Here is a 27040-nt window from a genome sequence, read left to right on the forward strand (position 1 = left end):
GTGTGCTTGAAATGTCCCCCATTTGTTATTTTTTTTCGCAGAAAATTGTGTAGATATTTTAAATTCCATCGACGTAAAAAATATTTCCGTTAGGATGATTCCTCACTGTGGAATTTACAACATTTATGATCATACTGTAGGCACAGTTTCTATTTTGATATACCTACACTGAGAGAACTGTTTAGTAGAAGTTACTGTAAAATTTAGTAAAGAGGCCCTCTGGTAATCCTTTTTGTAGAATTTACTACATTTTGTAGTACATAATACTAAGAAATGCAGTAGAAAAAGTACATTTTACTACGTTTCTTAGTAGTTTGTACTAAGAAATGTAGTAAATACTACAAAAAAGTGACCAGAGGTCCTCTTTACTAAACTTTTCAGTAATTTTTACTGAAGTGATTTTTCTCAGTGTACTTGGAACAGTATTCTATTGGTTTTGATGAAAATTTGTTCTCCAACACCTTGACTTCTTCAGTTGAGAAGAGAAAATCATTCAGTCGTAATGATGTTTTTTTTTTTGCATCTTACGTTACTTTTCTGTGATTAAAATGGTACACCTTGTGGTATTTCTATTAAGGAAGAAAAACGCTTGAAGTTTCGATTCCGTATATTTTTTCATAAAGTATCTTATTATAGTAGTTTAAAGATAGGATTAATTTGTGTTGACTGGGATGATATTTTACATTATACTCGTATTTTACATTTTACGGTACCACTATAATTTTTTGTATGCTTTTAGCTAATCCGATTTGTTTATTTTTCGCGTCGAATATAGTGTAATACTTCCTGATGAAAACAGATCCGAAAACCCAATCCGAAACATCGTTTTTGGGCAGTATTTTGATACCGAGTATGCAGGCTTTCGGATCTTTTTTAGCGTCCAGTGGCTACACAAATCGAATGGTTTATTCGTAGATACTTTCTTATATTGTAATTATTTTTTAAAAAAGAACGATTTGAAAAGAACCAAAATAATATGCCTTACCTCTATGACGAAATCCGGTGCCCAGAGTGGATAATCAATACCACCTATTCTGAATGTAAAACCTGACAATTCGTGAATTTTTTCGCAATCAACCTACGAATGAGGTAACAGGTTGAGACATGGATTTAACGAAGAGAAAATATTCATTTTTTTTCTCTCATCAGAAAATACACATGTGGGATGTGTGTGTATGAATTTACCTTTCGTAAACCAGTCGCTTCATCGTATTCACTCTTTGTGTCCGCGAAGATTGTCCGAACTAAACCTTCTGGTCCAGCAATGTAAGGCTCGGCAGTAACAAATAAAGCTTTAGTATTCTCTCGCCTTTCTTTAACATAACTGTTTTGATCACCATACCATAGAACCCTTTTTGAATAAAGATGCAAATGCGATTAAGATAAAAAAAAAACTGTTTGATTAACTTCGTGTTTTTTATGTAGTATAAACACGTGTTTCTAATCGATATGAGAATACTTACGTTTCGACTTTAATTCTCCAAAACCATCCATCGTCAACGGGAATGTACCGTGGATTACCCTCGAATTTGGCTCTATCTTCCCCGCATAACGCCACTTCGCCTTTGCCATGTCTTTCTACTGGGCTCTTATTCCTTTGAAAGAAATAGCAAAAAATTCGGTATAGATGGTACATATTTTTTCACATTTTCAGCTTTTTTTGTACTCAAAGTCTACATGGTTTTTCAACTGGCATCATAGAAAGTTCACTATTGTAAATATTATGATGATGCATGTTTTTTGGATTTTTTTTTTCAAAAGGTAAGGTCCCCGGTAAGAGAGGCAGAATGAGCCTGTTCCAGATTTGGAAAATTATAATGAATTATTGTTGGGTACCTTCAAAAAAAATGTTGAGTGGAATTTTAGAGCGTGAAAATTTTAATTATTTTTGCTGATCGGATTTTGAAACCGGTTTATTAATTCGCAGCCAGTTATCGAAAATTATCCAAAAATTTTAGATACAGAAAAAAGCTTGAACAAAGGTTATAGAATCACCTAAAAATTGAAGATAGGAAAAAAGCTTGAAACAAAAGTTATAGAGCGTGAAAAATTACACAATTCTGTCTATAATCACATTTTGAAACCGGTTCATTGGTTCGCATTCAGCAACCAGTTTTTGACAATCACCTAAAAATTGAAGATAGGAAAAAAGCTTGAAACAAAAGTTGTAGAGCGTGAAAAATTGGACCGTTTTCGCTGATCTGATTTTGAAACCGGTTCATTTTGTTGCAACCAGTTATCAAAAATAACCTAAAAATTGAAAATTGAGAAAAAATCTTGTAACAAAGTTGTAGGGCGTGAAAAATTACACAATTCTGTCTATAATCACATTTTGAAACCGGTTCATTGGTTCGCATTTAGCAACCAGTTTTTGACAATCACCTAAAAATTGAAGATGGAGAAAAAAACTTGAAACTGAAGTTGTTGAGCGTGGAAAATTGAACCACTTTTGATGATGGGAGTTTGAAAATGGCTGATTAATTTGGAACCAGGTATTTTTCGATGGCTTGCTGAGAATTAATGAACTGGTTTCAAAATCTGATTAGCGAAAATGGTTCAATTTTTCACACTCTACAACTCATGTTTCAAATTTTTTTAGTTTTTTATCTATCCTCAATTTTTAGGTGATTGTCAAAAACTGATTGCTAAATGCGAACCAATGAACCGGTTTCAAAATGTTGTAAGACAGAATGTGTACTTTTTCACGTTCTACACAACTATTTGTTTCAAGCTTTTTTCGCTATCTTCAATTTTTGGTGAATGTCAAAAACTGGTTGCTAAATGCGAACCAATGAACCAGTTTCAAAACGTGATCATAGACAGATTTGTGTAATAATTTTTCACGCCCTACAACTTTTGTTTCAAGCTTTTTTCATTATCTATAATTTTTGGATAATTTTTGATAACTGGCTGCAAATTAATAAACTGGTTTCAAAATCTGAACAGCAAAAATAATTCAATTTTTCACCCTCTACAACTTCTGTTTCAAGTTTTTTCCCCTATCTCCAATTTTTAGATGATTGTCTTTGTCAAAAACTGGTTGCTGAATGCGAACCAATGAACCGGTTTCAAAATGTGATTCCCAGGATTGTGTTATTTTTCATGCTATAACTTTTGTTTCAAACTTTTTTCACTACATATCTACAATTCTTGGATAATTTTCAATAACTGGCTGCGAATTAACAATGGTTTCAAAATCCGATCAGCAAAAATAATTCAATTTTTCACGCTTTACAACTTTTGTTTCAATCTTTTTTCGCTATCTTCAATTTTTAGATGATTGCCAAAAACTGGTGGCTGAATATGGACCAATGAACTGGTTTCAAAATGTGGTTAAACAGAATTGTGTAATTTTTCACACTCTACAACTTTTGTTTAAAGCTTTTTTTCTATCTACAATTTTTGAGTATTTTTTGTAAATTGGTTGCAAATTAGTGAACTGGTTCCAAAAAATTCATACCAAGTTTTTATTGCCGTAATGTGTAGAATACATTACGCCAATAATAACCAGTTTGAATTTGTTGACCAACCCGGTTTTTGAATTTGTAGATACCCTGTGTATGGGCCTGAAATTTTCAAGGTCACAAATCTTTATTTTTCTCAATTCCTGCTTTTGCTTGCAAAATAAAAATGATACTTATGTTCATCACATCTATAGATGAAATACACAACGTAAGTATACTTTTTTTCAGAATATTTAGTAGGGGTTAAGGACCTTCAAAAATGCTAAAAAATTAATTTTTCAAACGATTTGTCCCTCTTGATAGATCAGTTTTGGTCGAAAAATTTTTTCCTCTCGATGTCAAGCCAAATTTGGATTAAGTTGGCCAATTTTTTGATGGTTTGTAATTTCCAATGAAAAATATAAATTGTATAATTTATCATTCAGCTATTTTTGAAATCACTTTTTTCATTCATTTCACCGGATTTTGAACCTATCCATGATCTAGAACGAATAAGGTTACTAAATGACTTTTTAGTATCTACAATTTTGGAATTTTTTTCATAGCTTTTGAATTTTATAGTAAAGCTGGGTCCAGACGGTCCAATATATTTGACAAATCTGATTTGTCAAATATTTCGATCAAATCTGTATTTGATGATTTGAACGCCTGTCAGAGCATCCACAAGTTCAAATCTCTGAATGACGAGACTTCCAATCGTCTGCTGTGATAACGTGATAAGAGAGTGATATAGCTGCAATTTTGAGTGATTTTCTTAATTTCCCATTCAAATTGCTATTGTGATTGTTTTTTATTTTTCCCAATGAATAATAAACTTTAATGATGTTAGGGATCTTTCTAATGTAATTTAAACACTCGACAGTTATGGGAATCAACTGAATCAAGAAATGCGTGAGGAAAGTTGTCTGACAAAAGTTGAATTATTTCAGTATTAATTCTCAATTATTTCTCATTCAAAAAAGAAGAAGGTACGTAAGCTATTCTGGAAAACGATTGTACTCATAAAATGATATAATTCTAATCTCAAACCACACTTCAACTGATTTTCTCATCAAATGTTGAAAAATTATCAAGTAATGATGTTCCGAGCCGGTGCAGTTTGACTCATTTGTTGGAAATATTGGATGGTTTTCAGAATGAACTTGAAAATCATCAATGAAGTTAATTGGTTTTCAAATCACTTCAAATTTATTTGATGAGTAATCAGTGTGTCCACACGTTCCAATATATTTGGCAAATCTAGAGATTTGTCAAACATATTGGATTGTGTGGACTATAGACACTGGACCTGCGTATAAGACAAACAACTGCAGGCCGAGGGGAATGGAAACAGTAAAGAAGAGTTGTGTAACGCCAATTTATCTCGCTGGGTGCTCTTTGCAGCGTTGTAGTCGATTTTGCAGGCAACAGGGAAAAGGGAGGGTTGTGTAGTCCGCAAGCAACTCCTAACTGCGCGCGCAGTCAGGAGTTCCTTGCGGACTACACAACCCTCCCTTTTCCCTGTTGCCTGCAAAATCGACTACAACGCTGCAAAGAGCACCCAGCAGGATGAATTGGTGTTACACAGGATATTTTGTCAAGATGGCTGCCAGTTGGTTGTCTTATACGCAGGTGCAGTGTCTATAGTGTGGACGAAGCTCAAGATTTGATGAACACCATTTGTACACGCACAACAATTGTTGACATCGATATTTGCATCGACCTTTTTTTTCCCATGAATATAATGATAGAATAGTGATCAATCAGTTATTTAGTAGGAATTTTCTGTCTGTAAATAAGCCAAGTTGGTAAACATTTTTGAAATTTTCTCATTATTTCTGATTTTGTTTTAGTTTTAGCATTTAATAAAGTTCAGTAAACATTTTAAAATATCATCTTGTTTGACTCATCATCAACGTCATAGTTGCAAGCGACTAGTGTGCCCCCAACAACGACCACCACTCCTCTCTGTCTTGAGCTAGTGTGGCCGCATTCGCAACTGAGCCAGCTATTTTCCAGACCGTATCGGTCCACCTTGTTGGAGATCTTCCTCTCCCTCGTGTTCCGCGGACCTTGCCAAAAAGAATTTCCTTTTCAATGTTTTCCAGTCCTCTTCTGGCTATGTGTCCAAAATAACTCATTATCCTGGTCTCACATATTTTATTCAGCCTGGTTGGTTCTTGCAGTTGTTCCACAATTGACGCATTTGTTCGGTGCGTAGTGTATGGTATCCTCAGCATCCTGCGCCATACCCACATTTCAAAAGCATCAATTCTTCTTCAATCATCTTGCTTCAATGTCCAGGTCTCCGCTCCATATAAGAAAACTGGGAAAACTAGCGTCCTGATTAGTCTCTTCCTTGTTTTTATGGAGATTTTCCGGTTGGTGGTGACTTTTCTCAACCGAGATATCGCTGCTTTCCCAAGAGCAATTCTTCTTCTAATTTCCTTGGTTGATCCTCCATCAGCATCTACCAGTGAACCCAAGTAAATAAATGAGTTCACTTTTTCGAATTCGTTCAAGGCTTCAGATTCTGGTAGGTGTCCAGCTCTATCAACTACCATGACCTTGGTTTTCCCCACATTTATGAGGAGTCCCATGTCTTCACTAACCATCCTGACTCGCTTGGTCAGTTCTGCCAGTTCCTCTTCACTTGCGGCTATTAAGGTGGTATCATCAGCGTAGCGGAGATTGGAGATTCTTCTTCCTCCTATCTTGATGCCACCTTCCCAATTCTCCAAGGCTTTCCTCATGATGTACTCGCCGTAGATGTTGAACAACAGAGGCAAGAGTATGCAGCCCTGCCTTACTCATCGTTCTGACTGAAACGTGTTTGACTCTTCTCCGCCTACTCTCACCATCATCTCGTTCTAGTCATACAGCGATTTGATCAGCTCAATTAGGTGCTCTGGAACTCCCATCTTGTGTAGTATCTCATATAGCTATATCCAGTTGACACAGTCAAAGGCCTTTGCATAATCAATGAAGCATAGTACCGCAGGGATGTTGAATTCGCGGAACTTTTCGATTATTTGTCTGATGTTCAAGATCTGCTCTCTTGTGCCTCTTCCAGGCATAAATCCTGCTTGTTCAGGTGGAATCTGCCTATGTAAGTATGCCTTGACTCTGTTGTTGATTATTCGGAGCATCACTTTACTGGCATGTGGAATTAGGGCTATTGTGCGATAGTTGGCACAATTTTTTGTATCCCCTTTCTTGTGTAGTGGGATTAACACTGATTTGCACCAATCTTCTGGCCATTCTCTTTTGTGCCATATGTTGTTGCATATCTTCCAGATCACCTTCTCTGCTTTCTTACCCATGGACTGTAGTATCTCAGCCTCAATACCATCACATCCAGGCGCTTTACGTTTTCTCAACGCCTTGATGGCATCTCTCACTTCGTCAAGTAAGATTTCTGGCTCTTCTACACTATCTACTACAATTCCTGGTACTTCATTGTTGTTTGGGTTCTGTGGTTCACTCTGATATAGCTTGCTACAATACAATCTCCAGTTCTCTAAAATCTTTTTAGAGTCCCATGCAACTGTACCATCCTCGGCTGTGATTTCACGTGACTGTGGTTTAAAATCTCTTAAAGACAAACAAATTTTTGATGGCATTTACAAAATTATTCATTTTTTCATAGTTTGGAGTTGTCAATGATATGTCGATGTGAAAGTTGATGATCCACAAATACATCAACACCAACCTCAACTAAATTTTCAATGATTTCTCAAACTTTGAAAATTACGTTGATATTGTGGATGTATTTGTTGATGTCTTTCACATTGACATGTTGTCGACATGAAAATGTATTAGTTCAGTACTCTTAGATAAAGTATTGTACCTCTTCAATATAAGGAGGTTATCTTCAACTTCTTATCTTGTTCAGACCTTCCGTCTCTGTAGTTCTCGAAGGTGGCCTCTGCATCGATGCTGCTTTCAGCATGAGCACTAGCCACCTTTTGAGAAAATCATTTTTGGAAGAAATTTTTCAATTTTTGAAATTGATTTTTCAACTTTTTCAGAGCAGGGTATTGACAAACATGTCGATCCATCCACACCCAGCACATTTGGATCCCACATGTCGATGCAAATTTTGGCCCTATATTGTCGGCTATGTCGCACCAATTGTCGACATGAATGTCTATCAACATTGGTCGACATTTTGGATCGAGTTAGCCAATAATAATCCATTATAATTTTCTAAATCTGGGAACCGGGCCATTTCGCCTACCTTACCTGGGAATAGCCTTTTCTGGCTGGTTCAGAGTTATCATGTGACTTGTACTTACCTTTCTAAATAAAAGGAGACTTTTTTATCATTTGAAAATTCGCAAAGTCTGTTTATAAAACTGTCACTTGCTTTCTGGGGGTCGTATCCAAATCCCATTACACCGTCGAATACTTCTTTTTTATAATTCTCGGATACTTCCCTAGCTTCGAGAAACAGGATCTGTTTAAGCGTGACATCGCCTACCTGCGTAAAATTTTTATGCATCGGGTAAGACTTGTCAATAAATGAACTGGAAGTGATCGCAAAATAGTTATGTGATTTACAAAAACATCATCCATCGTCCAAAATCCGGCCGCCCACTCGCCCCGTACATGCACTTCATTATCGATAGACTTAATTCCTGGAATCTTGGTAGTTATTGATCTATAATTATAATACCGATTATGAGTTTCTGTAAAAGAAAAAAAAACGCCATTTTGAAATTTTCTCAGCATTTTAATGCTGATTGTAAGGTGAAGATGTCCATGTAGGTCCATGTACCTACTTTGTTCGCAGATTGGATCAGCACATTTCGAGGAAAGTACCCAAAATGCGCCTGTGCCTGTATCGAAAAGTATTTTAAAGGTTTGATGCGATCCGTCAAGCGAAGTTCCGATTGAAACGTTACCATAATACGTCATCTGTAAAACACAATAAGTATTAACGATTGTGTAGTTTTTTAATTAATTTTTTACGCCGAATACTAAAAATTACTGTCGAAGTACTTGTTCAATGACGTTTCATTGTATGTGGCATGTTTATCGAAATTATTTATCAGGAATTTCTTTATTCGTGTATTTTGTAGTCTATTCGTATTTTCGAGAAAAAAAATTGACAATTTACTCACCCTGTTGTCGCTTTCTAGAGGAATTTTATTGAGGACTGCTTGCCTTTTGACTCGTTGAAAGTGTCCGCTCGACAAGGGTGACCTTGAAAATAATCACAATTATACGGTATAGATACCAGATGGCTCCGTTCCTCAGTTTGAGTGCCTCTACCATTGTGGGGGAGGGGGTCATAGGGGGTTCAAATTTCCATCAAACATAGGGTAAAATATGTTGTGGTAGTGTTCAAATTTTTTCAAAATTGTAAGGGAAAAAGGTCGCCAAAATTTGTTTTTTGGGGCATATCTCAGTCTTTATGGAACCAAGTTGGGTTTTAAACATGTTTTGAGGTCGAAAAACAATTTCAAAATGAATATGCCCCCCTCCTCAAATTTGAAGACTCTTAAAATCTAAAGTGAGGGCATTGTATGTTGTTTTTTTTTCAAAATTTTGTGTAAGGGGTCCAAAAATTGGTTTTATGGGGCACATCTCGACCACCTCTAGCTCTCGAATTCGGGGCCCTCAAAATTGAAATTGGTCCTTCGCCACGTTGTTGATGCGAAGTTATTTTAGTTTTTATAAATTTTAGGGGGGGGGGGTCGGAGCATATCTCGGCCCTTCTTGAAGCACATCGGTTCAAATTTTGGTTTCAAGGTTAAACGATAAACGCAATTTAGAAAATAGGTACCTGATATTTTTTTCAAAAAAAAAAATGTACGTTGATTTTAGGGCCCAGGCCCTTAAAATGAAATTGGTTCTTCGCTGCATTTTTTCAGTAAAGTATTCGTGAGAAAAATCAATATTCCAACCATATTAAAGTACGTCGGAGTTGTATTTTAGTTTTTTCAGAATTTTGGAGGAGGGGTCCAAAAATTGCAAAAAAGCTGTGAACCCAAATTTCTTTAAATTGTGGATTTGAGCTTAAAATGCAATTTAGAAAACGATTTTTATCCAAAAAAATTTACGGTAATTTTAGGACCCTTTTCCCCATACTTGATAAAAAAAAAGAGAATTGGCCCCTCGCTGTATTTTTTCTGTGAAGTAGGTACTTTGTGAGATATTACGATTAAAAAAAAAAAAACAAACAGCTTTGAAACTTTGATAGAGGTCGAATGAAAATTCGTACGACTCTTTTGTCTTTACTTTAGTGGCTACGTACAATAATGAATTTAATTTGATCCAAGCTTCTGTAGAAGTTTAAATTAAAAATCTGGCAATACTGTTTTCTTACCTTGGAAGAGCAGAAACGCATATTGTCTGATAGACACTTATAAAAAGCACCAGGGAACCGAATAGCTTCATATTTCAGTTCGGTATCTTTTCTTTGAAATACAACGCAAGTGTACGCAGGTATATGTACTGTGCAAGTATACTAAGTAGCTGAATAGGAATAGGCGACGATCCCGAAAATATTAATTGGTATTTGAATTGCGAAATATAATGAAAAAATTAATTGCAATTCAGGTAGGTTATAATTTTTTTCTCATTTTGCTAATTGTAATGTATTTATAGCGTCCTTCGCTCTTTTCGAATTAATCGTATACTAAATCGAAATCCATCTTCGGCCAAAATAATAGGTACCGTTTTGTAATTCGTGAATTTTAATTAGCATCTGCATTGATTATTTTTTTGGGAGGGAGGGAGGGAGGGGGGTGCCAGTGCAGATTTTTTTGGGCGTTGTGTTGAGGAATTCTCTCACAGTCCCATCTGAATTATGTAAATGTTTTTCAAAAATATGATTCGTTGAAAAATGCTTAATAATGATTTGTCTGCAATGCCCGGTTGAATATTATCAACTTCCATCTCCTTCCTCAATAATCAATTATGAGAACTATGTACCTATACCGTAGAAATTTATGAGAAAACATTTTTCACTTGTACTTTTCAGTGATTTAATAATTTGGAAATTTTTGGCTTTGTTTCAGAATCTGTTGTTCTTGAATAACGTTGAAAGACGAATGTGCGAATGAATGAAGAGTTTCCAACGATGACATCATGTACTGTGGGGTAAGTTATTTAAGATTATTTTCAAATGAGGATTTGTATCGGTTGAAAGATTCTCGAATTTTATTTCTTTTCGAGAAATGTTTTTCAAGTGTGTTCTTTCTTAATGAATGTACTTGACTTGATAATTTCTTTTCGAATTTGATATCTTTTTACACACACACCTCTCCCCACCCATTCTTCGCTACCCCCTCCCCTCGCCCCAAGCCAAAATTTTAAGTGTTGAAGTTCATTTTTGAAGCTAAAGAAAATCTATAAGATACTCGTATTAAAATAATTAGAAATCCACCTGATTGAGGTAGGTCTAGGTACATTACTGAAATCTGATACAAATTCATTTTTCAACTGCCCAGAGTTGATTGAAAATGGCACTCGAGTCTAGCAGATTTTTAAAAAAAAATTAAATTTCTATGAAATATCCAATAATTATTGTGACGCATTACATACTGTTGACGTGATTTTGATCTGATAGATATTAATTATTTCCTCGGTACTTGAAAATATTTTTCTATAATCACGCTTCGTTCACTGAAAACTGCTATGTATCAACATCCTTTTTTAGAATTTATCTACTTGTGATGATTATAACGCTTCTACAAAGAGTATTATTATTTTAAATTATTTGAGTCATTTTTTTTCAAAATTAAACTCGATTTTTTCGATGTTTTTTTATTTGATTTTTGTTTTGTTTTTTGCTTCAAGTGGCCCCAACGTTTAAGTCATTAGAAATTGAAACTTACCTAAAATGTGAGTGGGGATGTGAAACCATCCCAATAATTTTGTTGGGTAGACCCTCCCTCCCCCCATCCAGGACTCGAGAAATGTGCTCATACGTGCTCAAAATTGAAAATTTCCGTTCTCATGAGGGGGTGCGGCAGCCCAAAAATTTTGAAACTTTCGCAGAGAATCAGTCACTGGGTAGATGCATGTGTGAAATTTTTTTCAAAAAAAAATGTTCATATCAAGGGGTGTGAGGCGAGAGGAGGGGAGGGGGTTTAAAATGTTGCAAATTCGTAAAAAAAAAACGAGGAGGGCACCCTCTGCGAAATTTTTTCAGAAATTTAGTCACACCCCAAGGTATAACGTATTTTTTGTGGTGCTCAAAAATCGGTGCAACATGCAGTAGGGGAGGAATCAAAGAGAAGGGTGGTCAGCCCACCAATTTTTCAAAATTTTCTTACCTGTACGTTTTTGGGATTATTTTCATATAAGTATGTACTTCAACCCCGCCAGAAAATTTTTTGAAAAATCAGAGGTTCTGCTCAGAAAGGATGAAAAATTTGAATTTTTCTTATTATATTTTTAGTATGATGAGTATTTCTGAAATTTTTCTGTTTACTTAGTTTTCATATTCTTAAAATTTCTGAAAGAAGCATTTTCGCGAGGGCAAAAGTTTTTTTGAAAAGTTCTGATTTGAAAGTAGATCAACTTCAGTTTTTCTGGTCTCAACTTTTTGAAAATTTTATGAATGGTTTCTTGAAATTTTCAGGGTGAAGGAGACAACCAAATTGGCCCGAGCAAAGCCAGGGCAAAAGCTTTTCAAAATTTGTATTTTCAAGAAGAAAAAAACATAAAAAGTTGAATTTTCCACCACTGTTATTTTTAGGGTTCGAACAAAAATACATTCCAAGTACAAAATTGTTAAATAATGAATATTGAACAAAAGTGTTTATCATTGTAAAAATCACTCAGATCATGATTGCCAGACAGGTCTCTATCATGTTGATCACTCAGATATTGTTTACCAGGTAGGTCATTCTCATTACAACACAAATGATTACCAGGCAGAAACATTAGTTGCGTTGTGATGTAGTGCATGGACTATGTACTACAGCTGAAAACAGTTATGCTACCCGCTAACTGGTATCTGGTTAAAATACCGGCTAAACCTGCTAGTGGTTGTATTGGGTTGATTCGGATATAGATAGTAACGTATAGCGAGTACAAAGTACAACCCAAATGTTTTCGCACTTGGTCTGCGCACACACCTCAAAATTTGATAATGTGTAAGTGGGAGGAGTTATGCTTCGACACCTGTCGTTCGTATGTGTGATTGACGTTTGACATGATTGATGACAATGATGATGTCATGCTGGTACACCGGCTACGCATTCAACGCGCTGCTAGTTATATCGTGAACTGGTGCGACATTTTTTCAACTTGCTACCCGCTACTAGCAAGAAGCAAGAATTTATGATTCGGGTACAGTAGTTACCCGCTGTCAGTGAGTACCGTTTTCAGCTCTACTATGTACATTGTATACTAGTAGAAAAAGCACTGTTTTACTACTCATAGATAACTTGTGTAGCCAGATGGTACATAACCCAAATGCTAACTAAGATATTCTAAATCGAATCTAACCATATACTGTAAATGTTTTGCGTACAATACAGATCATATGAAACAACTCAGGTGTTTTTGTTAGCCAAAGTCTTCCCTCTTGATGCTTGGCGGATTTACCTTGCTCAGACGCTCAGAGGGTTCTAGGTAGGAAATAGAGCTGTACCACTCAGCTATTAGGCTAGTACTGTACTGGGAGAATTTAAGGGAATAATCCATCGTAATTACGAAATATAATTTCGAAGATTGCCAAAAATCACAGATTTATGGTTATTGAAATTTGGATTAATGAAAATATGGAAACGTAGATTAGACTAATCCATATTAACTTTGTGGTCTGGATATCTTTTTATGCACTGGGTTTAGATGTGATTAATTATAAGGTGATATCTCTCGCGATCTGGTTGTTAGCTCAGGGAATCTTCAGGGTCGTGATAGATCGCGGACGAAATTAGGGGTTCCCTCCTGGAACAAAATTCAGTTATGATATTCCATAACAGTTTAATTTTAACGCGGGGATCGCATACTTATGAACTCACTGGTGTTTGGGCACGACATCCCGATGATTTATAAGGTGAGGCAGACCTATTAGTTGAAACGGTTATAAGATGAATGGTGGATCGATCAATGATCGATAGGTCGAAATGGAGTCGAAAATCAGAGTTTTCGACTGGAATACTTACGAGTCAGCATATTATAAGATGAAAATACTTCGGCGATTCAATGATCAAAATAGAATTTTGACCATTATGTAGACTCGACTTATACACTGGAACTAATATCGATCGGAAATAAATTGAGAATTGAGAACACACAAATAACTTCGTAGCACACGTTTATATCCATGACTATTATTTCGAGGAAAGAATAGATTTAAGAAAACTTAGGTCAATAACACGAGGGTACTTATCAGAATAAACCTAGGACTGTTGGATACACGGGTTGCTTAGGTCAATAAAGGATTCACGGGTTACTTATCAGAATAAAACTTAGGTCAATAAACTCGAGGATACTTAGGTCAATAAGGAAATAATAAGGAACGAAAAGGATACGAAACAGGAAATAATAAGTCGAACTCCATGGTAAACTTACAGAAGGCGATCCGAGAACGATGAGAAATCTCCAACTGTCCCCTAGGGGATGCGAAATAAGGAATACGTAATTACATAATTACGATCCCGAGTGGGTTCTGGGGGTCATTTCGCTGGTCCATATGAGATGATTATAAGATGAAAGGTCGACAAATTGACATAGACTGGAAACATAACTTAGTCCAGCATTTGAAAATATTTCTAAGTCCAAAAGGCGACACTTAGAAAAATCAGGCATCGAAATGAACTGGAACAGAACAGCCACTGGGTTGCGAGCAAGTCCCAAGCCCATAAACGAACGTCAATCTCGTACTTAACACAGGAACCACACCAGAACACCAACAAACGATCACCAGTGTTATTAGAACATCACCGGGCCGCTGTTGAATAATCACTGACGAACGAGATGTTGTTCGGATTGCTTCTCTAGAAATTATGATTTTTTAGGGAAAAGAGAGGGTAAGTTGTGCGCGCGCCATGAATTATGATTGGCTAAGCGTTACCCCCGGAAGTATTAAGGAACGAATAGGAAGTCGAGAATATGACGTAATATTTAGTCGATTGCATCATACACGGAAGTAATATTTCCGGAAGTTGCGTCATATTCGATAATAAATAGGTAAGACCGATTAGGTAGGTATGCTGGGCGACAGGTAGGGTCGATGTACATACGAGTGGTCATTAAAGTCGCTCGATTTCAGTGATTGAAAAAATTCTCATCAATCCAATGAGAAAAATACCAAGTATTTTTCTCCCATTTATAAGCTGACGGATCGATTGTAATGTTTCTCCCACTTAGGTGGTATAAAATCACGGTAATTACGTATAATTCAGGTCAATTTTTTCTCCCAGTATAGACGCAAGAAAAATGATATTTTTCTCCCAGTATAAGATGGCACAAAATGTTTTCTCCCAGTATAGATGACTGGTTTCTAACAGCTTTCTGTCACTATACGTGGGAGAAATTGGTTAGTTTTCTCCCAGTATAGGCGACATAAATGTGATTATTTTCTCCCGTTACAGTACACATTAGTACTGTACATGTTTTTTTTTTTTTTTTTTTTTTTTGTTAAACCCCGGTCGCACTAGGCGCCGAGGGTTTATTTTTATTTAAAAAGAAAAACAATCTTAATCTTAAGGTTACTAATATTAACTACTATTAATTATCCTAGGTTATAGTTATACCTTCACCCCAAGATTAAGATGAGGGACGGGAAGGGGAATGGGGGGGAGAGTGAGACGGATCGTCCACCCTGACCCAAACCCCTAGGCAGTTGCCTAGGGCTCAATCTCTGCCAAGCTCCAGGAGTCGTTATTCACGCGTACCTGTCTGACAGCAGACCGGGCCCCCGACCCGTCTCTGGGGGAAGTTTGAAAGGGGAATGATTTCGCCTAGGGGTGATCCCAACAAGTTGGGGCCCCTAGTTATAAGGCCGTGAGTACATTGGGATATTTGTGGGGCGGTCAGCGCACTTGCTGCTTGCTTCTCACCGACCGCCCACAATAAAGATTGTTAAATTTTCTATACTAAATTAGAGTTATTATATACAATATTACATATCTTGATCCAGGACTGTCTTGAATCTCGACTTCCGGATGTTTGGATACTTTTTGTATTTGGGTAATGGAATTTTGGGGATTTATAAAAAGAAAGTTATTGTAAAATAATAAAAAGGTAAAAATGCATAAAAGGTACAATATTTACAGTTATTTACTAAATCTTTACGTTACGTATTTTTGTTTTTTGTTTATAGGGCCATATCTATACAAACTAAATTACATCTGAAACCCTAATTACAAACATTTACATGACACATATATATAAGGTGGAGGGTGTCTATTTATAATTTATCGGCACCAACCACCTCTGACAAATTTAAATATATAAAGTGAAACTGAAAAATAAAATAAGAACTGAAAAAATAAAAAAAAAAACATAAAAGTAAAAGGTATATAGGTATATATATATTTACATCTTAAATCTAGAGACTAATTTGGGATTCGTTTCATCGCTTGGTACTGGCTACACTATCTTCGCGATTGGGTGCAGACTCTGACTGTGATATGGGATTTCTTGAAGAACTCAATAATTGAGTGTCTTACCAGATCCCAGTTCAGCTTATCTCGTCCGCACCCCAACCTGGGTATAGCCAGTTTTCTAATATCCAGTTCTTCACATTTTACTACTAAATTTTTGAGAGTAATTAAGAAATCTCTCTCTGTTGGTTTATGTTTGTAGAGTTCTTTTGTAACCATATATAGTATGTAATTTTCGACTTTATTACCATTGATTTTGCCTGTCTTTTTGATTTCAACTATTTCCCAGACCGATGCCCCCTTGCCCTTTAGATCGTCTTTTGAGCCAAATTTACGAGTAATCTGTTTTGCGACGCCTGCGGACATTTCGAAATCCGCACTGACACAATGTGCCAGCGCGTATTCAGGGAAACATCTTAGAAGGTCTTCTTCTATTTCCTCCAGAGTGAAGACTCCGTTGGAGGTCGTTACTAACTCCCCCCAGCTTCCCCTCTGGAGTTTCTCGTTCAGGTCCTTTTCTTTCCTATCTAGCAAGATCTTGACTTCGGCTGGAGTTGACGGGGCAGCTTCCATGTACTCCTTGTACGGGAGAAGGGTGGCCACGGCCGCCGGTCCAGCTGGTCTAAAAAACCTCTCTTTAACTGCCCTAAGGACTAGGTATTGCATTGGTTCGAAAAGCTTGTGGTGATAGAAGAGTAGAGTGAAAGGGTGTCCTAACTGCCCACTAACTAGTAGCTGCTCCAGGGCCCTATCCACTATCCTACTGGCATCGTTTTGATGGTCAATATCGTCAAAATATTTTCCTAATATTGATTGGGGGCTAATAGGGTTGTCAGTTTTGGTTGGTTTTCTAGCGTGGTCATAGGTGTTTTTGACTGTTGATATCCTATGGAAGATGTCCTCCAGCGTTTCGGTGTTTTCGTGCGGTCCTTGAGGCGTGTATATTTTTCCGGCAACCAGCTCCCTTGAGCCCCCGGCCTCCAGTGGATTTTCTCTGACCACCGGTCGCAAAGCATCATGCCTTTCGGCACTTATCAACACGGCGGTCGTCATGGCGCCATTGGATTCCGGGTTGGTATCTCGGTCATATTCAGAGGCCCAAGCTGCATCTTCGTATGTGCTTGATATAAGGGGGATAGGAATTAATGATATAAGGGAAATTGGTAATAACCCCTAAATCGGTGGGTAAACCCAGTTATATTCCCTAAGTGGGGAACATTGGCGCAGTGTCCTGGCTAGCTCTAATTGAGGACATGAGATAAATTCCAATCCGCCTTGTATCGTATATAGAAAGTGAGTAAAATACTAGAAATAAGTCAAACTCGTATTTTACACTGAATATGTCTAATTCGAGGTATTTTACATCACAAGGTGAAAATCATGGCAATCACACATTCATGTGATTCCAGAGAAAATATACATAAAGTAGCACAATAGTTATAAGGGTTCGAATCATAAAATAATCATGCTAGTTCTAAGGGATTTTATGCATATTTGGTTACTTACTGACACTGTTACCAGTTATATCGTCTCTCCGTTCACAATTATACGCGACGATATGTAAAGAGTTATTCGCGATGTTATTCCGGTTACGTTAAAGAGTTATATAAAAAAGTTAAAGAGTTATTGGCACTATTTTTTAGAGTTATTCGAGTCATTATGTAGTGTAATTTAAACCGTTTAAGAGAGTTAATAAAAGTAATATTCATTCTACCGCCATATAAGCTACTTTGGTATAAAAGAATACACTGTAAATTTCCACGCTTATAAGTGGTACAATCAGAAATAGAAAGACACAGACATAGGCCTGTGCGTTTATTATTTGATCATGACGATGAGATCGACACATCACTTGGACGTAGCACCAGAGAGCTCGAGATTCCGACGCTAAGTAAGGAGCTTGGATTTCGCGAGATGCTTGGTTGATGCCAGCATCTCTCGCGAACATAGCAGTCCCCACTACCCTATAAATAAGGGAGGATCTAACGGATAGGGTTGTAGACGAGGTGTAAAGGGGTAACTGGCTATCCTAACATGCGCGATGCGCAACCGATTACCAATATATGACGTCATGTTTTTATAATGATCGTCTGTGTGTGTGTGTGTGTGTGCACATATGCATACGATCATATAGCAGTTAACACGTAATCGAAGGGATTCGGCTCAGCCATCCCTATAGGAAGACAGCTCATAGTACACCCTATGGTGGTACATATGGAAATAACTGCTAGGCAGTTGGGCCACGCTTGTCCCTGACATATGCCCCTTCGTACTTTGCTCCTGATGAGCAGCTAAGGAAGTGAAGAACGGATCATGAAAAAAGGATGCTGCGTGGTCCAACTCCCTGCACCCCTCCTATCCTATCTGATCTAATGATAAGCATCCTACCACTGCCCCTCCGTACTTTGCTGCATTAAGCTGCAGACTAATTTGGAGTAAAGGAATTTTATACCAAAAAAAAAATTGCCAAATGTGGGTCGGAGGCGTGAAATTTAAATGGTGAAGTGATTACGACATTTGAGTTCATGAACATTCATTAACCCAACGTGCACAACTTATAAGCTGGAACACTGTTGAGCAACCAATGCCCAAGAAGGATCAAATGGAATAATCAAAACACGACAGGATCGAAAAGATAGACTTTGGAGGTAATATGCAAAAGATGGAACTTGCTTAGTTTTTTGAGAGAAAAATTTTAAAAGTTGGAAAAATTTGGAAAAATTGAAGAAGGGTATTTTGAAAAAGAAAATTGATGATGCTCTTATAATGGGTGAATCGTGCGAAGCTCTTTACCTAGGTGTAATTAATCACTTTAGGTCAGTGTTCGCACTGCAAACTGGGTAAGTCATGTAGTGATGTGTGATCTTTAAACTATTGTTCTTTTTGTGTTTTTTAGAAAATTTAGGGTTCCTGAAGAATGAAGAAAATTGATGGTATGTTTTACGTTACAATTTTAGTATAGTTATTGCTTTTGTTTGAATTTTGTTACTAATCGAAAATTATTTTGCTTTTTTGTTTCAGATGTGAAGATAAAAGAAGAATGAAAAAAATGAAAAATGATCGCGGAAAAAATGAAAATTTTGAAGATGTTTTGCAGGTGAGAGAAAAAAAATTTTACGTTAAGTGTGCTATTGAGCGAATATTTGAGTGAGCGATGTCAACGAGAGAGACAACTTAAGTACACAATATTTGTAAATAAGTAGATGTACAACTTAAGAAATAAAATCATTGATTTAAATTAGGTTTTGAGATTTGAATAAGTAGCATTTTGTAAGCACATGCTTGTAGATGCTTTTTTTTTTTTTTTTTTTTAAAAATGTAGAAAATTCACAAAAAAAATCAAAAAAAAAAAATGATAAAATTTTTTTTTTAAAAGGTTTGTGAAGATTTTGGGGAAAATCGTTACAAATTTTATCACGGTTGTTTGAATGGATTGGGAAAGTTTTGGATCAAAAAAAATTAGAAAATATCAAAAAAATTATAAAATAAAGTGGTATGTAAATAAAACACTTAATTTTTATGAAATTATTTGATAGTTTGTACATCTTACATACGGTGCAGTGTCAGTAGTAAAAAAAAATTAAAAAAAGGTGTTTTTCTATGACATATCTATACATTTATGTAGATATACAATCAGTGCATTTTTTATGCTTATGTAGTAGTTTTGTATAAAAATAATTGAAGAATCGATGTTGAATATTAATTTTTTATTTGTTTCAGGATGCAGATTTGGAGATTGAATCGTATGAGTCATAACGTTGAGCCTGCTGCGGTCGTGTTACAAGCATGTACTTGTATGAATAATTGGTTTTGATCTGCGAAAATACTCAAGGTTAGTACATTGTATTATTTCTATTTTAGTTTATCGTAGATTAATTTAGAATTAGATTTAGAATTTTGACTGAGACGTATCTGTCTCTGTTGAAAGCTGTAAGAACAATTATTCTTAAAGTTTGTCAAAATGCTAAAAATTTGAAAAGGAAAAATTCCAAAAAATATTCAAAATTTTGCTTTTGCATATACAAAAGGTTCTATTGAAAAATTCAAAATGTGTTCGATAAGCTGGTGAGGTGATAAAATGAAATAATGGAATCCGGTTCCTTCTAATACTGCTTTGCTGTTTATTAAAAAACAAAATACATTTATTATTAACAAAAAGGTCCTGTATAAAGGAAAAAATATTAACACAAACATCAATTCTTTGGCTAAAAAATTAATTCAACTAAAAATATAATTCGTTACAAACGAAAATGAAATTATAAAAGATAAAAAATTGTCCTAATTAGACATTAAAATACACTAAATTAGAAAAAATTCGATACGATACAACTTGTTTTAGTCGAGGGATTTTTGCTTTTCAGCGTCATCGTCGGGTTTTTTATTTTCATCGATATCAACATGGGGGGTCTCAGGTGGATTTTCGATCAAATCGAGAACGTGACTGGCAGCTTCCTCGAATTCATCGCCTTCGTTGATCGACTCCAGCCATGTTGATGCTGTGCTGGGTTCGGAGATGTTTTCATCTGTTTGAGAAGTATCGGACGCATCTTGCGTCTGCTGCTTTGGCTGTTCGGAAGAAGCTTTGCCAGGTGAATTTACCGATAAGTTGGACACGTCTGGGATGGTGGGTGACGGTTGAGGTGTCGAGCAGGTTGGTCGAGGATTTTTCGCCATGTTCTTCTTGCAAAGTTGATCGAAGACCTCTGTTTGAAGATAAATGTCGTTGACATCTCCCTTGTTGACAGAATCGACGAAAGCTTCGATATCAGCTGTATGCTGTTGTAGTCGCTGATTTTCTTCTCGCTCTATTTCAGCTTCTTTTTGCTGCTGCGATTGGCGGTTTTTGATGAATTCCTCGCGCTTTTTCTCTTCTTCGTTGGTTTTGATTGATTTTACCACGGTGATGATGGCGTTGCCAACTTGCTGCGACGAAAAGATGTGAGTCGGGGTTGTGGTGATTGAGGAATTGCCTGCAGTTGTATTTGTGGCATCGTTGGTAGAAGTGGAGGCTGGCTCTTCTTCTCGCATTCGTTCGGCTCCTGCAACCTGGGCATTTTGTTCTTGGTTTGTGGCGTTCTCTGCGGCTTGTGCTGCGGCCTGCGCTGCACGAAGGACAGAGGGACGAGGTTGCAGTGGTGGAATAAACCGTTCGTGAATTCGATTCGCTATTTCTTGGTAATCGTCGATGTCGTAATACGGTCCGGATTCGTCATAATAGGCATGACCAGTGTGCATGTCTTCGAATAGGTTTGCGATATTCGTCATTGTTATATTGAACTCCGCTTCCCAGTTGGTGTCTAAGGCCCTCGTGATATTTTCATGCGTATGCAGGTAATTTGATCGAGGGGGCAGGGGCAGGAGTGGTACGAGGATTATTTCAGTGACTCCAAGATTTTGAAGAGTCGTTGTCAGCTGGCTGAGTAGATTCTTGAATTCTTGGAATCCTGTTCCTCTACGAACATCATAATTCCCGATGGATAACATGACTCTTTTCGGGAAACCTTCTTCTTTGTCGAATTCACCGAGGTAGGCAACCAGATCTTCCAGAAGCAGGTCTCTTCTATACATATCGTTGTCGAGATATTTTTTGTATTTTTTGTCTTTTCCCAAGAATCGAACCAAGGAAGCCATGTGTCCGTCGCCCATTAATAGGATGTTGTACGCAAACCAAGCGCCGACGTATTTATCTTCACCCATTTGGTATCTGGCCGCTGTAAAATCGCAAGGGTAGGAATTCATCGGGTAGTAGGGTTTCAATTCGGTGGACTCGGTACCCCAACGCTTGCGGTAGCGGTTGTGGTAGTTTCCTTTGTTTCCCGGCGTCCCCTTGATCTGTTTCGGTTGTGGTTGCGGTGATTTATTTGACTTTGACTTCTTTTTTGACCGGCGGGGGGCGGGTGGCTGTTGGGTATTGTCGGTGCTGTCTGTGGATGGACTTTCTCTCCCTCGTTTGCTGCCTGCGTTGTCGCTTGAACAGTCGCGACTTGATGATTCTCGGCGAGGCTGCGGTTGCGGGGGGGGGGTGGTCGAAATTGAGTTGACATTCCAGCGGGACCGGATGTTTCGAAAGGTGGCTGGTCTCTGTCGAAATGGAAACTGTGTCGAATCGGCATTTGGATGGTATTCCATCTAGATGGATGCTGGATTGGAGCCATGCCAGGTGGACAGAATTTTTTGAAGAAATCGGACGGGGTTAGTCGATCGATTCGTTGGTTCAACAGACGGTTGTATTTTTTGGTTGTCCTTGCGGTTTCGTCTACAGCGTTGAATAATCGAGTTTTTAGGCTGTTTATTTCTTCATCCATTGACACGATTCTCGCCTCCAGTTGTCGGTTCATATCATTTATGATGTCGAATTCGGTTTGGTCGACTTGGGGTCGAATTTGTCGTTCAGGCGGGGGCGGCGCTGGTTGCATTGGTTCGTACGTATTATATGCAAAATCGATTTTCGAAAAATCGCTAGCCGCTAGGGAACGAGTACAGCCCGGATGCGAACAACGGTCCATTCGAGGGTTTCGGTGCGGAGCTGCCTGAATGAATTTACTGACACATTGTTGGTGGTAGACATGGTGACAAACCGATATATGGAGCTGGTTGAATTGTGTGAATGGGAACAATGGTTCGCCACATTTTGCACAAATCGTCTTATATCGACTCATCTTGTCTTCTTTCTGAAACATTTTGGTTAGCACACACAAAAAACACACACAAAAATACACACGACAAAATTAGTGAAATATTCTAAAAAAAAATTTTGGATTTTACTTTTTGGATCTTTTCTTACTCGTCTTGAATTAAAGCTGATATTTCCTCGAATTCTCGTTACCTAATATCACCTGGATATTATACGTATTAAACTGTAAACAGAAATCAGAGAGAATTACCATCTTTTATTAGTGTGATTTCAAAAAGAATTATTTTTCTCGGAAAATTGACCTTCCTTTTGTTATGCCAAAGTGGGGGTAAGGAGGGTATGGGGGGAAGGGAAAAAAGTGAGAAAGTTGGAGAAAATCATTTTTGTTAGTTGTTTCATTTTGCCAAAAGAGTACAACTATGTATTATTGGCAACGTTGCAATTGAGTGCTTGTTGACGTTGCTAATTTTGTGTAGTTTTGAATCAAAAGTACAAAATTTTGAGTTTTTTTTTTTTTTTTTGGTTTATTTTTAGGGACAATTTTTGACATAGTTGATAATTTTAGTTATTTATTTGTATGTGTATTTTGCAGTCTTTTTTATGTATAACTAATTTTTTGTGGTATTTTTATTTTGTTTCAGAAATGATTTTTGACAGATTTTTGGTTTCGATGGAGTTTTGACAGAGTTCCAAAAAATGTGTATCAAAAGTATCCTTTTGTTAGTTATCCTAGTTATTTAGTTATTAGTTAGTTATTTCTTTATTTTTCCTATTTTTAGAGAAAATAAATGTTAGTTATTAGTTTGTTAATTAATTAATCAAGTTTCCTTAATTAATTAATTTTAGTTATTTTGTTTCTGTTTTTAGCAGCTGGAAATTCTAAGCTAAGTATTGATTTTCCTCATATTTTACTCCGAACTCAGAGTTATTTCTTTTCTCATTTGCTTTTTCTATCTGTTCACAGGTTGCATTCGTTCGAACTTTCATTCTTAATTACTCATTTTTGCTTCAATTCAATCTATTTTGAGTTCTATTTTTTGTGATTATTTTGTAGTGATCGAGGCTGTCACTTTTGAATTCAAACAGATCGATGATATTGGCATTGAGCAGTTTTGGTTTATTCATACTTGAAGATTTTTCCTCATTTCTCCTTCCTTTCGTTTTTAATTTTGATTTTTTATGCCAAAAATAAAGAAGTAAATTGAATTTTGAGTCATGAATGGTTTTGTTGAGTTTTGAGTTGGTGAAATAAAAACAGATGGTTGAGAAAAAAAAATTAATGATATAATTAGAAGTCTTTTCACCGGAACACAAGAAAATTTTCACGTTTGTTGTGATGCAAGAGATATAGAAGTATAGTAAAAAAAAATCACTCTGAATATTTTTCCAACGACACCATCGTCAAGAAGAATATCAAAAAATGTATGAAAAGTAAAAAAAAACTAACTATAGTACACGCGGCGCAATGGATTGAATTTTTTAAAAAAAATTATACGTCACAAAGAACATTTTCAAATTTGACACCGTCATATTTGATACAATTACATCGCGGCGAGTACAATCGTTGAATTATCTAACGGGAATTTTGAACAAAAATAATAGAAAAAAATAAAAAAAAATGTTTGTTTTGTCGGAGTGCACTTAACATCGATCAAATTTTGATATTTATTATTGAGAATTTAGCCAAAGTGCCCAGAATAAGCCGATTGGATCGATGTAAGTTTTTTGAGCAGAATCGGTTTTTAAGTATTTCGTTTCTAGATCACTAGGCCAAGAATTAAAAAAAAATTTGACTGAAAACTGAAAAAGATGGAGAAATTAGGTGATCGAATTGTTTTATTTTCAGTCAGTCGTTTTGTGATCTAGAAATTTTATTTGAATCAAAGTAAAAAAAATAGAAAAAAAAATTACTTTTGAAGAAGGTTGCTACGATCGTAGAGTAGCTTCCTTCGTTTAAGATCTACGTGAGGTCACCAACCATCACGTAGATCGCTTTAATCAATTTCCTCACTCAGTGACACGCCCGTTCGTGTATGAGTATATTTTGATGAGAAGAAAAAAATTTTTACGTTTGGGAAATACCTCCCAGCCAGTTACTCAGGAGTGACACCGTCATTCACTGAGTTTGTAGCTTTTCAGTTTTTGCTGAAAAGCTACCTGACTGGGAAGTGGATCCCAAAGGTAAATTTAACAATCTACATACAATGAGTTTGAAAAAGAAAAAAAAAATGAATACTTCAAAGCTTAAGGTTAAATGATACGCGAACGAAGAACAAGGAAATAATAAGCGAAAATGTAGCTATAGAATCGAAGAGAGGAGAAGCATAATACTCGACGATCTCTTTTTCATCCTCTCATCACTGGAGTTTTTTTTTTGTCTAACGTCGAGGTATGAGCACTGACTCGATACCGTGGGTTTTGAAAATTACTCTTCGCGAATTACTTGAACGTTCTGAGATTATTTTTGATTTACCTAGTTACAAAAACAGATATAGATATGATTATAGGCTGATGATTATTTATTCACTCCTTCTTTTCAGCTTTCCACTTTTCACTCACTTTCAAAATCTTTCTCGAACTCGTACTTCGTTGACAACCTCTCGATTACATCCTTTGGTATTATTTCCATTTTTTCTAAGAAACAAGTAAAACATTCCTTGAAATGTCTGAGATTTTTTTGTTAACCTAAATTACCTATAATGGATTGAGTGATGTACTTGTACTTATGGAAAAAACGTTTGCAGTAGATCTCCTGGTCGACTTTCGCTTGAGCTTTCGATATTAGAGACATTTTTACTGGTTTTCTTAATAATTCCGATTAAAATAATACTCAAAACATTCAGTTTATCGTAAGAAATTTGTAAAAATCATGGAACAATTCGCAAGTGATGAAATTATGAAGTGTGTTTTGATAAAAAAGTTTTATCAGTTTTGTTTTTGCGAAACTGGTTCTATTGGGGGTGCGCGAAGTTCAAGCTTTTGATTGGCCGTGATCGTTTCGGATCAGTGACGTTGCACTGCCGGAAATGCATTTTTTGCAAAAAATTTTATTTTTTAATTTTTTCAATTTTGAGTTTTCGAAAAATGATTTTTGGGTTTTTCTAGGGTCACTAAATGATTGGGGATGATCGAAAGAATTATTTCACGCGACTTTATAATTTTTTGGGGTGTTCATTTTAGATTATTTCGAAGAAATCTTCTAAAAAATGAACACCTTAGGGGCTTATTTCTAAATCAAATTTTGGAAATGGATTTTTATGACGAAAAAAGTGTTTGAAAGATTTTGATTACTTAATTTGGAATTTTTAACGTTACCAAATAATTGTTTCATCGACAGAGTTGAATTTTGACATGACCAAAGTGGTTTTTAGTTTGATTTTTGAGCAAATGATCTGGAAATGGGCTGATTTAGAATTTTGAAAAATGGATTTCTGTCATTTAAATTTTGGAAATAGATATTTACGATGAAAGCAATTGTTTTTATTTTTTAAGAACTGAATTTTGGGAGTTTGAAAGTTGCCAAATAGTTTTCTCTTCGAAGGATCTTAGTATTGAGCCGAAAAATGAATTTTGAGTTGATTTTTGAGAAAATGTTTCGAAGAGAAGTAATTTTTAAAAAATGAAAAGTTTAGAATTGAGATTTGAAATCACTTTTTGAATCATTCTGCTTTGGTTTTGTCCGTTTCTTACGAGTAGGTTGTATTTTGAGTATTCTATTTTGGATTTAGATGAGTTTGAGGGTAGTATGCATTTGCATACTAACTCTCACCTGATTGAAAAAATGAATTTTTCAAGCAGAACCTACGTGACAAATAAACTCAGACGGAAAAATGCATCGAAGCTAATCTAATTATCATTGCTGAAAATATTTCCTCGCAAGGTTTTTGAACTTTTAACCTATAATTGAGAGGTGAATGCCTTTTTTCTACGCTCGTATCCAGTTCTCTCTACCTCATTCAGCTGAAAGGTCAATGTACATATGTGTGTACACTAACTACCGTATGAAAAGAGGGTGAACGTTTCATTCATAAAAACTAGTTTTATGAATGAACCTTGAATTCCAGCTGCTTGTTATGTGTTCTTGTTAGGTGGTCTGTTTAGTTATAGTTAGGGTAGGTCGACGTTGTTGTTACGAGTATTCGTTTTGAAAAAGGCTGAATATTTTCTTAGAAATGGTTCGTTGAGCATTTTTAAACTGAATGGTTGTCACTAATGCAATGAAATCTCAATGTTCGGCTATTTGGAATGATGCCATTTAGTTAGAACCTGAGTTCACTGCATTAATGTTTTGCAACCATTCTACTTTTATGTTTTTTGAGAAAAAAAAAATTCAGCATGAGTTTGACTTCATGTAGTGTTAGATCGGATGGGTGATTGAAACTATTGAA

The 27040-nt window shown here is 36.2% G+C and overlaps 2 protein-coding genes and 1 long non-coding RNA gene across 8 annotated transcripts in view; 1 reads left to right on the top strand and 2 right to left on the bottom strand.

Annotated features, from left to right (window-relative positions):
- The window catches only part of LOC135835928 (uncharacterized), a 174679-nt gene that overhangs the window by 28975 nt on the left and 118664 nt on the right, over positions 1–27040 (top strand). Inside the window, exon 2 of the long non-coding RNA XR_010556975.1 lies at positions 10472–10553. This is a non-coding gene — a long non-coding RNA (uncharacterized LOC135835928). The remainder of the gene's footprint in view (positions 1–10471; positions 10554–27040) is intronic.
- Positions 590–9954, bottom strand: LOC135835728 (pepsin-2B-like). Its single transcript, XM_065350127.1, has 9 exons — positions 9778–9954; positions 8570–8651; positions 8228–8363; positions 8007–8134; positions 7742–7926; positions 1464–1595; positions 1186–1351; positions 986–1078; positions 590–887 (listed from the first exon to the last, which is right to left on the bottom strand). The coding sequence occupies exons 1-9, from the start codon at positions 9846–9848 to the stop codon at positions 705–707; spliced, it is 1176 nt and encodes a 391-aa protein (XP_065206199.1). The 5' UTR covers positions 9849–9954; the 3' UTR covers positions 590–704.
- Positions 16570–25586, bottom strand: LOC135835539 (uncharacterized). 6 transcript variants are annotated; one of them, XM_065349824.1, is made up of 4 exons: positions 25370–25586; positions 25212–25286; positions 22803–25125; positions 16570–22689 (listed from the first exon to the last, which is right to left on the bottom strand). In XM_065349824.1, the coding sequence occupies exon 4, from the start codon at positions 22145–22147 to the stop codon at positions 20354–20356; it is 1794 nt and encodes a 597-aa protein (XP_065205896.1). In that variant the 5' UTR covers positions 22148–22689; positions 22803–25125; positions 25212–25286; positions 25370–25586; the 3' UTR covers positions 16570–20353. The 6 variants fall into 6 exon arrangements, with proteins under 6 accessions (XP_065205896.1, XP_065205936.1, XP_065205885.1 ...); XM_065349864.1 differs by lacking the exon at positions 25212–25286 and having other exon boundaries at positions 22803–22875; XM_065349813.1 differs by having other exon boundaries at positions 16570–25125.

Source organism: Planococcus citri, chromosome 1 (genome assembly GCF_950023065.1).
Source record: "Planococcus citri chromosome 1, ihPlaCitr1.1, whole genome shotgun sequence".
NCBI classification, from domain to species: Eukaryota; Metazoa; Arthropoda; class Insecta; order Hemiptera; family Pseudococcidae; genus Planococcus; species Planococcus citri.